Source organism: Pleurodeles waltl, chromosome 9 (genome assembly GCF_031143425.1).
Source record: "Pleurodeles waltl isolate 20211129_DDA chromosome 9, aPleWal1.hap1.20221129, whole genome shotgun sequence".
NCBI lineage: Eukaryota > Metazoa > Chordata > Amphibia > Caudata > Salamandridae > Pleurodeles > Pleurodeles waltl.
In genome coordinates this window covers 1,031,485,332-1,031,499,905 of record NC_090448.1, presented here as the reverse complement: position 1 = coordinate 1,031,499,905, position 14,574 = coordinate 1,031,485,332, and the positions used below count along the sequence as shown (strand labels likewise).

Sequence of the window (14,574 nt, the reverse complement as noted above, 5' to 3'; positions counted from 1 at the left end):
ATGGCTGAGAGAATTTCTGCTAGATTTTTAGAGTCAAATAATCCCCCTTCTATGGCAGATGGCAATGGGTAGCTTCACCCTGGGGAGGTGTCACTGTGTCTTCTACACCAGATGCACAGTGTATACAAATGAACTTGCTACTACCCTTGCCCATTATTCCAAAAACCTCAGAACAAAGGTGCCCAAATAATTTGCACTTCTGGAGTGAAGGCTCCCTTTTCTTAGACGAGCAATAAACCCTCTTGCAGCACATGAGATCCCATCCAGGAGGCCAGGGGTTTGAGAAGAGCAATTAGGGCATTCCAATTTCAACCCCAACAACAAGAGGATTCCTCTGTACTGGCGTGGGCCCTGAGATTTCAATGACCCAGCCCACTTGGGAGCAAAGATCGAGGTATGGTGGCAGTAGAAGTAAGATCTATATGCACAATGTTCCACTCCTCCCATGAGAAGCAAAAGAAGATCACAAGTCACTAATTAACAAAGTGCCATACTGTATGTGCAAATTGTTGGGTGAAGAGCCATACCCATCATGAGGACAACTATGACTATCTGGAGGTTAAACTAGTTTCCCATGAAATAGCCAATTATATCATAGATCTCGAGGTGAGTATCTCCTGTCCATCAGAAACTCTAGTTCACCTTATGTCCAAGTCACCACAGGAAAATGAGCAGCCAGAACTAAATCTAGAATTACAGAAGGGAGTGGGGGTCCCAAAAGAATGACTGGTACCATCAGTAGGAAATAACTCCATGCGGTCTATATCTTCTGAGTCGAATTTCACTAACTGGAATCTTGTTTCATAGAATGTTGCAGGCCTGAAAGCCAAAGTGCTGATCAACACTGGTGGTCATTCATTGACACTTTTGACATCGCTCTCTTACAGGAAACCTGGTACAAGGAGCTGATTTATAGATTTGAGTATAGAACCTTCCACTGCCCAGCTGCCTCGCACAGCAGAGCACTGTCTGCAGGTGTTCTCATAATTTGGGTCAAGAACTTGCTAGCCTGTGTGATTAAGAAGCTCAAACTTAATACTCTTCTGGAAATCAAGCTTGAGAGAGAAAAATGTATACAACAGGTCTAGTGGACCGAATAGTCTGTCCAGTTCACTAGCCTCATTGAAGGATTTTAAAGATGAGGTACCATGTGACAACTCGCTAATCCTTGCAGGAGATTTTCATAAAACTTTTGAACCTCTTGGTCTTCTGAGTTTTAATATAATCGAAGATGAAGATACCGCCTGGGGCATTCCACCTCTAGACCTTCTTCCAGTTAAAAGGGGTTCCATGGTGGCTAGTCAGCTGTTGAGTTTAATCATTTGTGCTTAAGAGCTTGCAATGTTATGTCTAGCTCAGGCCATAGGAGTGCCCACACATTCCAAAGGTATGATCAAAAAGTTATATTAATCATATATTACTATCCTTGAAAATGTGGGACTCCATGGTTGATATGAAGCTTGTTGAGAGGCACTTTAGTGATCACAATGCGCTTGGTTTAACCATGATTAGTATGGGATACCAAGTCCAGCTGAGTCTTTTCAATAATAGGCGTACCCTTAAATTGTCTTCTGTGTCCTGAAATAACAATGACCTAATGCAAATGTTTGGGTTAGTGGCTGACAGCCACAAAAAAATAAATTAAAATAGTATTTCTCCTGATTTCCGTGATTGTTTTAAAACTCACATTCAAGATCAGTTTTATAAAGATCTTCAGGTGTTACTAACTAAACATCCAGCGAAGGCAAGCAAACTGCAGTCCCCCGGGTGCCTGGTATAAGAGCCAGTGTAGGGTGGCCAGGCTTAATATGAATGGGTCTGTAATGGCTGGTAAAAGAGTGGAAGTTCACACTGGTAGGAAGGGATATAAGGACGTCCTATGTACAGCAAAAACAGAGGGGGAACTGGGGATTGGGAGGCTCTGGTGGAAGCAGCCAGGATGGGTGACAATAAGCTGTCTGGGGCAGATTGGCACACGGTATTTGCCGTAACGTGTCCTGCAATGATTTTTATCTTCAGCCACAGACTTGGGCGCACTGTTAAAAGGAGGTTTATAAAGCTAAAAGTATTACTGCCTCAAAAGCTATCCCAGCTGGGCTTGTTCTTTGAACAAAACTATTGATCACCTAAATTTCAGACTAAACGATATTGTAGATGCACTCAAGGTGATTTGCCCTAATAAAGCACCAAGCCTTGATTTGGTGCCAAGTGACCTTTACCTATTAGAGACACTTGCCTGAGGGCTCCAATTCCATGCTTTTTTCAGTTCTCTCATGGGAGGAGGCCCTATACCTACCACATGGCAGGAAGCTGAAATAGTTCTGCTTTTTACAAAGGGATCAAGAAATGACCCTAGTAAATATCAACCTATAAATCTACTTCATGTGTCACAGAACGTTTTTTGCCAGCTCATACTTGGGAAACTGCTAGAGTGGGCACACGTAAATGGCATATTTTCTGATTGTCGGGCAGGCTTTAGGAAAAAGATAAGTAAGATAAACCAAACTGTATGTTTCTGTTGTCTCTTCTGAAAAACTGTATTGTTGGATCGGGCCACTAGTATGTCATCTTTGTTGACCTTAAAGCAGGATTTGATTCTATTCCTAGGGTGAAACATTGGCAGGTGCAGATGGGTGTCCCAGAGAACTTGTTAATGATTCTAATAAAATTGCAGCTACAAACTATGCACAAGTTAAGTTTGGAACTAAAGGTGAACTAACAGACCCTTCTGTGATTGAGACAGGTGTGAGGCTGGGGCATATAGTCCTGTCTACTCTTTTCACAGTTTATATTAATGATCTGATTAAAACAGTGGATTTCCTTAGGAGTGATGCCCCCTAATTAGGCCCCATTAGGCTGTCTACCCTGTTATTTTCTGATGATGTCCTCCTAATATCAAAATCCCTATGTGTTTTGCAGGCCATAGTGAATAGGTTTTTGCATTTTTGCAGTGAAAGAGGACAAGAGTTGAATGTCAAGAAGGCAAAATGTATGGTTTTCAACCCATACAAAAAGGTGAGGGTTTACATTCTGATTAAAGGGATTCTGCTTGAGCAAGTACATAAATATGTTTATTTGGGGGTCTGTTTATCAAACAAATTTAGCTGGGAGACCCAGATCAACAGGAGTACCCTAAAATTCCAGCAGGAGGTTGGTGCTGTGATACAGTTGTGGACGAAAATGCAGGCCAACCCCTTAGCATCTGCAGTGCAGATTTATAATACAAACTGTAAAAGTGCTGTTTTGTTTGAGTCAGAGTTGTGGTGGCAAGCAAGAAGTGAGGCCCTAGTGAAGGCTGAAAACAAGTTTATTAGGAACTTTTTTAAACCTCCCACAGAGCGCTCAATGTCTACTGCAGTTACTTGGGTATTTTTCCAATTAATTTTACTGTGTTGCTCGGGCTCTTACTCTGTTGGCAGAGGTTGCGGTCCACAGACGAGTTATAGACAGCTAGTTAAGCTGCTCCTTAGCCAAAATAGGTGGGACTAGATATCCTGGTTTGTTTTTATCAAGTCCATGTTGCAGGAAATAGGTTTACCTGAATTGTGGGATAACACAGATGATTCTAAGTTTGTCTCATGCTCACTGATAAAGGGTCGCTTGTAAGGAATATCTTTGGGAGAATCAAGCCAGGGAGCCTAACATGTAGTCTTGGATTTTAAGCCTGCCTCTGTATATGAGTCATTTCTTGATGCCATCCTTTGTGCCTTCCAAAGCAACGCTTTCTGAAGTGGAGATTTGGTATACTCCCTGTAAAAAGTTTCACTGCAAAATGGTCTGCTAACTACTTTACCTCTAGTAAGTACCCTCATGTAGGCAGGAAGTGGATACGCTTTATCACTGTGCCTTCTTCTGCAGTGCTTATGCCCGCCCACATGGGAAATGTCCTAAGCCTTGATGCAAGTTATGGGGTTTTAGACAGTTTTCTACTGCACTCAGGGTTTTCCGCCCATATACTAGTGCAGAAGTTGTAATTGCAGTATCTAAATATGTCCATGCAGCACGGCTTATAAGGCTCGGATTGGAGCAAGGAAGTAGTGAGCATCCAGTTGCTGACAAGCTTGGGTAACAGTAGCTGTGTCAGCTTGTGGGTTTTGAGTGCTGAGTATATATGGAAGTCTTGCAAGTGGATGCAACCGAAATTTACATTTTGCTCTGGCACTCTTCTGTCAAATAAAGGCGGCAATGTGATATTTCTTAATAGATTTAATATCCTCTTCCTTTCTGTCCAGGCTGCTCTTCTTGTTTTTATCTTTAGTATTTTGTATTTTATACATTGTTATTACTTTCCTTTTTTGGGTGTTTTTATTGTTGTGCTTATTAAGGCTGGAGATGTACTGATTGTTCTTTTGTGGTTTTATGGATTATTTTATCCGAAATAAATTATTGAATTGAATTGATATCAACTCATTTCATGACTAGATGCTTCAGGAACAGCTGGCAGACAGCTGCCTATGTGGCATTTTCAACTAGTTTCAGCCATCTTCTAAGTAAATCCCTAACTTGTGTTTGATAAAACACCTGGTTTGATTACTTTCCTGCATGTGTGTTTTTCTCACGTATCAAAGCAAACCGAAGATGACAATTTCCAAAGGATGGGAGGTGGCTGCCATGTAGGTCATGGAGTGAACCACCTGTTGCCCACCCTCTGCACGCTCAAAAGCACATAAAGACCGCTTGACACCCAATCTGTGATTTAATGCCCTAGTATCCACTAGGCTAGTGGAACAAAGTTAGTGCATGGCTTACATTCAGGGATTTGTAAAGCACAGCTAATCACCCATAGGGTCTCAAGGCGCTGACAGCAACTCAATTGAAATCATTATAAATGTATGTCTGCAAAACATCAATTGTGTAAAGTGTTGTAGTAGTGAATTGATATGAGCCTCCTTGGACCAGGCCTTATTCGCTAGAATCCTGGAGAATCATACAACTTCTTTTAACCTGTTGAATAGAATACTATAATTCGCAAGTGAAGTCCTGTGCAATGCTAAAGCTTGTCTAAATGTAAACATTAGGATCAGCACCTTTGCTTTCCTGACGATTTTCCGTCCGGTATGCCATTAGAGAGTTTCCTTTTTCGCTGTCTAAGACAATTCACATTCATATTGTGTTTAATAGTTAATGGAAATAGTATTTTCCAAGATAAGTTAATATCCACCCAGCATGGTAATATTCCAAAAAGGGTCCTCCTTTTGATCTTACATTAACTTTTTTATCAGATACAATAAGCACAAAAAGCCACGTGCTTGCTCGTTTTAACATCGTTTTAAAGAAATCAACAAAACAGATAAGGTGTGTTTTATGTTAATAAGGTACAGAGATTTAGGTGTGCTCTGTTTTCTGAATGCATACTCAAAATATAATTGGGTCTCGTTTCCACCAAACAAGACTGGGTGCGCATGAGTGATCGGATTAGTGTTTATTCCATTGTTCTATAAAATGAAAGATTGTTAGTGTTAGTAAAGCAAGTAGGACATCGTGGGATATTTGCGAGAACGTGACACATGCTATTTTAAGTGTGTGATTCTGTCTGGTAATCAGTGACTATTGTGGAACTCTTTTAAGAACCAAATACTGCAGTGGCTGCAGCTGAATTAGTGACTCAACATTTATGACGTGCACTAATAATCAATGGATATCTAGGCACTGTGGAACAGTTGTCAAGATGATAATACTGTGAAAATGTAAACTTTGTTTTTTCTTTTCACGTTTCCTGCTTACAATAGCTTGATTCTGCTCAAGCCTGCCACTATAAACATGATTACGATTTGATGTGCAACCTTTGAGGGTGGAAACATTACATTGTGTTTTCTAACTACATTCTAACAACATCCAAAAATTACCAGGAAGAAAGGTTGAGCTCTTTCTAGAAACAATAGAAAAAATAACTTATTTCCACAAACGTGGAATTCAGCACTTGGCAGAAAAAAAACAACTACGTTTTGCGATAGGGAGACTTTGTCATTAACATCACTGTTTGACTTTAGCCAGATTGGGAATAGGTGGAAAACCTCACTACTCACAGAAGTGCCTAAGTTCTGCAAGGTATTAAGACTCTTGGTGATTTTCTGTAACAAATCATTTCTGAATGTATATAAGTGTCTGCAGGAAAATACTATTCAAGGTAAAACTGCCAAACATAAATGTGCCACTCTTTCCATTATGTCAACACAGGACAGAAATATGACCATTCTTCCAAACATTCATTCTGTTTAGATTGAAGATATGTTTTTGGAATTACATGGGCTACTTATTTCCCTCTATTGTGATGTGGTACACATTTATTAAAAAATAATTATCGACGACGTTAAAAAAGCCAATGATTGATTATGCATATTGATTTTGAAAGTGACACCGAGATGTGCTATAGATAGAATGTACTAGTTTCAAGCAGGTATTAATATTATTTCTGATATGTTTGAGATCCATAAATAACCTCGTGCTTTGATGTTTCTCACCAATTGAATTTTCCGTAAGTACTTATTAAAATACTTGTTTTGTTTCCTAGAATGATACCTCCGACTAGCAAAACATTTCTTGTGAATAACTTGGCAGCTGGGACGGTGTACGACCTGTGCGTCCTGGCGATCTACGATGACGGCATCACCTCTCTGACTGCTACAAGGGTTGTCGGCTGCATCCAGTTCACCACAGACCAGGACTACGTCCGGTGCCACTTCATGCAATCTCAGTTTTTGGGAGGGACTATGATCATCATAATTGGTGGGATAATTGTTGCATCGGTGTTGGTTTTCATCATTATCCTAATGATCCGCTACAAAGTTTGCAACAATAACGGACACCATAAGGTCACGAAGGTCAGCAACGTGTACTCGCAAACGAATGGTGCTCAGAGCCAAGGCTGTGGTGGATCGATGGCTCAATCCGGTTCAAAGCAGGCCGCGGAACCCGAGGAGAGCGCCCAGTGCTGCAAAGTTCCCAATGACAATGTGCCACCAATGTCTGACTCGTGCTCGAGCCAGAACTCGTCGATCACTACCTCGGCTTTGCCTCATAGCTGGACCTCCAACACATCTGCATCTCAAAAGCAGAAACGAAAGACTGGGCAGAAGTCAAGCAACGAAGCACAGAACGACGCCACGACAAATGTTGATTCTCAAAATACTAACAGAAATAACTCTACTGCACTGCAGTTATCTAGCCATCCGCCTGCTTCTGTCAAAGAGGTGTCCCAATATAAACGAGCACAATCAAAGCCAAGTAAGTTCCTCACTTTGCCGGCGGAGTCCTCCCGAGCGAAACGCAGGTACTCCCTCAATGGAGAATTAATGGAATACCACTGTTATGTTAACTCGCAGAACACGGGTGGATTGTGGTCTAAGAGGAGCATGTCTATGAATGGAATGCTTATTCAGTCAGACAATTCTGATATGGATAGTGGAAAAGCGACTTTCTCAAGTTCTGAGTGGATATTGGAGAGCACTGTGTGACTTGATTTTCTTTTTTTTTTAAATAAGGGGGAGGGAAATCATTGTTTGAGAACACTGTCCTAGAAAATTGGAATTTGGAATTCCAGTCTTGTACTGTTGGTTTATGGCTTGTATATGCAGGGTTATGTATAAGCCAAGTATTTCACATTTTTTATATTAAAAATAAGAAGGCAACATTCAAAGATATAATTGTGAGAACCGCGTGACACTGCGCCGGTGGCTTCTCCTATTCTAGGACTGGCTTCGTGGTTCTGCAGTAGCAGGAACAAAGGTTTTCTCAGAAAATGCCTTTCATGTGGGAAATCAAATTCCCTGCTAGCTTACAAAAAAAAAACACTTCTGGAGGAAATTAGAAATCTCATATTTTTTAAATGATCCGACTGTATATTTCTTTTCGGTGACAATTGTATTGCCTTTGTTTTTAGGCAAATGGCTGTACAAAACAACAATTATGTGTTGTTATGTTGTGTAAAATAAAATATTCAATACGTATACCCAGACAGTGTTCACATAAATAATGTTTCAAGTGGCTGTTTAAATCGCTCTACTTAGAGAATTGCTGGTGTGAAGGTTTGATCAAATATGCTACTAATTCCTCTAATACTTCAGAAAATCCAAAACAGGGAAAGCATTGAAACAGTTTTTCAGCAGACTTGTTCAGCCATCATTAATCCTCGTTCATCAATTTAACATGAGCTTAATGTTTGTCTAAAGAGTATGTTTGGCCCTGTGACATTGCACAGAAATACATCATTAGTGAAATTATCTGATTTACTCGATACATTACCACTAATTTTACCAAGGTAAAAACTATTTTGGTTGAAATATTAAAATGATAATTAACATTTTTTATGATGGATTGTGGCTATGTTTGCACTGTCAACTAGGCCGGGTTGAACTAGTTTGCATAACCCTCAAGTGCATGGATTATCAGGAAAATCCGCCGAATATGTAGGAACCTAACGTGATTGTTCATTGAAAATGAGTAGCAAAGCGCCAATTGACAAATATCCATATATCATAGCCCTTCATGGACAGACAAGACCCAGCAGAAACATAGAGTGATTATTCTTTTTCGCTGGATTAGCTGCAGACATTAAGGATGCCGTGGGCGTGATTTACAGTTTGGTGGCTCGGCTACTCCTTCACAAATGTGACCGATATCCCTTCTGCTGCATTACAAGTGCCATTGGATAGACTGCACTTGCAATGCGGCAGACGGGATATCTGTCGCGTTTGTGAAAGATGAACCCATATGCCAACCTGTAAATCAGTCCCTTTGTTTTAAAAGCCTCCCTCTCTAGGTACAGTATAATCACTGTAAAGGAGAGAGTTTTTAATAAAACAAAACATCATCCCTAGCATTTGAGAACCAGCCCTCTCTCACAGGTTTATATTTAAAAAAAACTGCAGGGCCCTGAGGGGATCTGCCTTCCGAGTTAAAGCTTTTATATTTCTAAAAATGATGAACATGAAGGGTATTACCCACTCCCATTGTAAGTACGTGGCAGGATTCCTGAATACACACTCTCCTGCAAATACTTGTTGGAGGCTTGATTTTTCCCAGGAAAGTCAGGTAACGTTTGTGGGCCAATTGGATGGGAAGTCGCTTAGGTCTTTTACTAAAATATCATGGATTGCAAGCAAAATACAGAACCAACTAAATGTAAATAGGACAAGAGCACATTCTAAAACCATAATCACAATACCTTAAAATACATATGGAGTCTAGCCTGCAATTTTACATTTTGCCAAATGCAAATATTTCTATGCACTTGACATACCACTTTTAAGTGCAGACAGTCTCACCAACCTGTAGCGTTTGCCGGTATTCCATCCATGCCACCGATGTGACAGCTGATTTCTCCAGAGGAGTATGATAGTATAACGTGGTTTGGTAATCAGTTAACCATGGCTTTAGTAATAAAATATGCTGCATAGATTTATGGTATTTTTAGGGAAGCAACGCTTTTTTAAATAGGCTGTGAAGCCGCAGTACACATTTGATGCAGGGATTAATTTTATTCTTAGTAGGTTTGCACAGTTAGATGACACTCATCTTTTTCTGCTAATTCAGCACTCAGTTGCTTCATCTTAACCTGGGCCCTCCATATTTTGTTAAGTAGGGAAGAGCCTGGATAGATAACACAGGGAGTAAACCTGGTTTGAACTTTGGATTGTGGGTCACAAAATAGGGTTTTCACTTGGTCCTGGACAAGAATGTCAAACCATAAGAGCAAAACATCAATTTGAGAACATATTACCTGAAGTTATACTTGCCTCCTATAACTCAATCTAGCGACATGGGTGCCTTAGAAAATGAACGTGAAATGAAGCCTAATCTGTGAACATCTATTAATTAAATGTTCCCCAAGGTCTTGCATTAGATCCCACCTAGTATAACATACTTAATATATCATATAAAGGAAACTCAAACATAAGGTGTCAAATCTAAATCCATGACACTTGTGGTTTTAAATCAGAGTTTTGAATTTCTTGCAGTAAGAGTCATACATTTCTGAATGCTGTTCATTATTGTATTGGCTTACTGTTCCTTTATCAATTGTGCCTTTGTGGTGTTTAGTCTAGACATGACCTACATTACAAATGGACTGACTGCTGCAGAGGGAGGGAGTCAACACGCAATTTCATGTGGCATATTTAACTTAAAAGTTCCTACAGCAATAGAGTTCTTCCTAGCATGTTTACATGATTTTGGTTTTTGACAACGTAACGTAAATTATATAAAACGAAAATACATATATACATACTTATTCTTTATATTTCTTTAAAAAGTTTCTTTGTGCTTTTGCAAACAGAGAGAACGTTATTAGTGATCCACGATAAAGTCTTCCTCCAATCTTTCAATGTTTAGTGCACCTTAACCATAACTACAGATCCAGACGTCCCCACTTCCCCAGGACAACCAACACGTATGTGCGCTTGTTGGTTGAAGTGCATTATATGATTTGCCTATAACGCGGATCACAATGGATGGATAAGCAAAAAAAAATGTCACTCAGTCTATGAGGCTAATGTCAAGCATTCTAATTTTTGTGTGGTTCTTTTTTAAAGGGAGAGTCAAAAAGGTGCATTTAGTTTTTAGAGTCTATAAAAAAGTTCTTTCAACACTAAAGCAAAAGCTGCAAACAGATTCATGCTAAACTTGCTATGAATGTAGAATATTTCGCAGGAAGTTTGCTTTTTATGGGTTGGTATGAATCCATTCAGTTGTTCTTCTGAAATCAGAGTTAGAAAAAGGTGAAAAATTGACTTTAGAGGGTAACACGATTGTATGTATTGACGGTTAAAATCACAATTTCTGAAATAATCACAACTCAACACAAACACATTTGAAATGTATGACTGGACAAAATTAGAAGTCTGGCACCAGCAAAATAAAATTGCGCAGCGAATGAGAGGCACTATGAGAGGTGACCCCCCCAAAGCAAGTTCAATTGACACTAAGAGGTGTGGAAAATGAGAGTATAAAAAAGAAAATATAATGTATTTCCTATGGTAAAATTGTGAATTTGATTTAAATTTTAATTATAATCACACAACTTCCATTTTCTGTTTGGAAACAGGGACCAGTTCCTAAGGTCTTGATTTTCACTGAAAAATATATATAAAGTAATCAAAGCAATTAACATTGCTCTCTTCTAAGTTTAAAGTCTTTCAAAACTGACCTGATGCAGCATCTGAACATTACCAAATTCTTTCCCTTTCTTTTACTGACAGTCTCATCGCTTGGAATCACGCTGGACATCCCTTTTTCTATGAATCTCTTAGGACCAAAATCAATGAGCCTAAATTTTACTTACATGTTCTGAAAAAAACTAAGCCGTTCCTGCAACCTGACTTTCTAAAAGTAGCATCACTCTGTAATTTTTTCAGGTCTCGACTTTGGAAAGGCTATCCTGGCATGGATCACCCAATGTGACCTTTTGCCTCTCCAATTTTATTTACATGTCACATCTAGACTTTTAACCTCATTAAAGAAATGTAACCACATGTCCACAATCCTAATTAAGCTACACTGGCTCCCTACCTGTTAGACCTGTCAGCCTTAGGGCAGTCTTCCTTTAAAGTTTTTGCCTACTTGTCTCATCTTTTTGCTGACTCTTTTTGATGGCCTTAGGACTTTGAGCATTTTACCACTGCTGACTAGTGCTTCTCCTCTAAACATGGTAACATTAGTGTATAAGCCGTTGTCATTTTTAATTTACCTGTAGTTCCCTTGTAAAGTTGTATACCCTATACCCAGGGCTGTCAATTAAATGCTACTAGGGGGTCCACAGCACTGTTGTGCTACCCACACAAGTATCCCTTCAAAGATGTCTCAGGCCTGCCACTGCGGAGCCTTTGTGTGCAGTTATCCTGGCACTTTGACTTTGCATTTAAAACCCTTTGCCAAATCTAAATTTCCCTTTTATCACGCATATGTCACCCCTAAGGTAGGCCCTATATAGCCCACAGGGCAGGGTGCTGTGCAAGTAAAAGGTAAGGCATGTACTTTTAAGCACCTTAATTCGTTTTTCACTACCTCTGTGGCTTACTCCTCTCACAGGTTAACATTAGGAATTCCTTATTACACTTTAAAGCTGTATTTGCTGATTGAGAAGGAGTAGCTATCCCATGTTTCATATCATTGGGATAGTAATGATAAATCATTTTTACTGATAAAGTTGGATTTTACATAACTATTTCAGAAATGTCACTTTTAGAAAGTGGACGTTTCTCTGCTCTTACAGCTCTGTGTGCCTGAAGCCTGTCTCCAATACAGATCTGTGGCTGCTACCATAAACTTTTTGTGCATTCCCTCTAGACAACTACAAACACAGATAGGATAGGTGTGTCTGAGCACTCATCTTCTTTCTGATGGCTCTCCCTGGGCAAGAAGAGAGGGATGGCCTAACACACCTAAATAGGCAGTTGCTGTCCCCACACAAATGGCTGATTACTCCCTATTGATAGTCTGGAGCCAGGGCTGGTCTGGGAACAAAGGGCTTCTGTGCACTTTAATGATCATTCTTTGAAGTCACCCCCACTTCAAAGGCACAACTGGGTATGAGTACTGGGTCTCTGATCCCACTAAACGAGACACTTCTGGACCTACAACTGGACTCTGTCAGATGAACTGCGGTGCTGCATCAAGGACTGTTACTCTGCTGGACTGCTGCCCTGGAATGGCTGCTTTTCTGCAGGGCTGTCTTGCTGTCTACTGCTCTCTAACCCTCCTGAGGGAGCGCTGAAGTCTGCCTTGCACCCCAAGTGATCTCAAGGGCTTGCTGGCTTGTCTCCTGTTGCTTGAGACTCAGGTATATCAAAGTCTCTACCCCTGCTCCTGTGCCTGGCTCATTGGAAGTAGACCAAGATACTTGCACCAGTCTGCTTGGAGCAGATTCAATGCATCAACCCTGTTGTAGGAGTAAAAACAGCACTTTGCTCTTGGAACCAACGCATTACCTTGAGAGCCAGACACTCAGAATTGTGCATCACAGTCGTGGCAGTTTGGAGAGGTCGACACATCCCTTTGACTGCGCTGAGAAAACCCGGGGCATTGCACTTCAGAACCAGCACATCTCAGCTTGGTGCTCTGTCTTCAAAACCAATGCATCACCACCACTGCATGAAGAAAATTGCTGCATTACCTCGACTGAGGGCCCGACACTGACACATCCGTCAACACATAATTCGTCTGCACCCCGCAGTCCACTGTTGCACCAGGATCAAGGTACTATGTTCACCGGGCTTCCTTGGCTCTTGTCCCTGGCCTTTTCTTCATCATAGTCGACCTGAACTGTTGACTTTGTCCCGGTCCAGAGCTACCAGATAAACCCCATTGGCTCTTATTGCTTCTAAGTGCTAGAACTCTTTTTATTCTTTAAAAATTCATAACTTGTCTTCTACTTATTGGATTTTTGTCATGTTGGTCTTGATGTATTTATACAAATAGTGTATATGTTTCTAAACTGATGTGAAGTATTTTTGTGGTGTTTTCATTGTGTTACTGTGTGTGTTGCTCAAATACTTTACACATTGCCGCTTTAGATAAGCCTCACTGCTCTACAGCAATACCATGCAGTAAGTCATTGTTCACTACTACTCTATACTAAAGACCAATGTAAACATTTTTTAAATTCTCTCTAATTAGCTTTTTGTTTTTTTGCTAAAACATGTCTCTTTCTGGAGAAGCAGCATCTGTACCTGCAGTAATTGATTTTGAGCTGGCCAAGCTAGGGTCCTATACTGTAGTCCAGCTTAAGAATTTTTGCAAAGGGTTTTTAAGTGTCCATTAAAGTGTCACCCAGAAGGTGGAGCTGCAGAAGGCTTTTAGAGCCTTGGCAGAGCTGGGAACCCAGAGAAGGAGAGAGAAATTGTGAACGAGGATGAGGAGCTGATCCTAGAGGCTGATGTGGATCTACAACTGCCTGTGGAGGGTGGCAGAAACTTGCTTGAGGAAGTGGTGGTTCCCAGAGGAGCTGGCACACAGGAGAGGGGAGAGAAAGCTCCAGCTGGAGCTTGCTAAGTTGGCCCAGCAGCAGAAACTTGCTTCAGCTGAGAAAAAGCAAGCCCTAGTCGAGAGAAGGCTGGCCATGGAGGAGAGAAAGATGGCCTATGAGCTACTCTTCAGAGAGCTGGACATCAGAACACTTCAGGTGGCACCCAGCAGTAATAGAGGCAGCATGCTGCAGTGTCCACTCATGAGTCAAGGGTCCGTATATGCCCAAAGACTTGGTGCCCAGTTATGTGGTGGTGGATGACAGAGATAAGTGGTTTTCAGGCTATGGTGTGGCTCTAAGAGTGCACAAGGTCCCATAGGAGTCCTGGGGTGGTAGACTATGGGGGTTCATGCCCACAGTGGGAAGCATCACACTCCTTACACTAGAGATGGGGGACCAGACATGCTACACTGCAATGAAGGCCACCTTAGTCAGTAAGTTTGGACTGACTCATGGGATGCAGAGGTAACGGTTCAGGGGTAGCCATACAATCTCATCATAAATATGGTTGGATTTCTTGAGTTGTGCTAGCAAGGCATTGATGGGCAACAAGGCAACAAGGTAGATTATTATTCAGGGCAGTATAACTTGATTTTGAATGAGCACATGCTTGA

General features: G+C 40.8%; 1 protein-coding gene across 3 annotated transcripts in view; it reads left to right on the top strand.

Annotated features, from left to right (window-relative positions):
* The window catches only part of LRFN5 (leucine rich repeat and fibronectin type III domain containing 5), a 1,034,736-nt gene that overhangs the window by 735,240 nt on the left and 284,922 nt on the right, over window positions 1–14,574 (top strand). Inside the window, exon 7 of one of the 3 annotated variants that reach the window (XM_069208631.1) lies at window positions 6,512–7,224. In XM_069208631.1, the coding sequence (XP_069064732.1) occupies window positions 6,512–7,224 (713 nt within the window). Of the gene's footprint in view, window positions 1–6,511; window positions 8,312–14,574 lie in introns of those variants that run through there. The other 2 variants (XM_069208630.1, XM_069208629.1) reach the window with 2 other exon arrangements.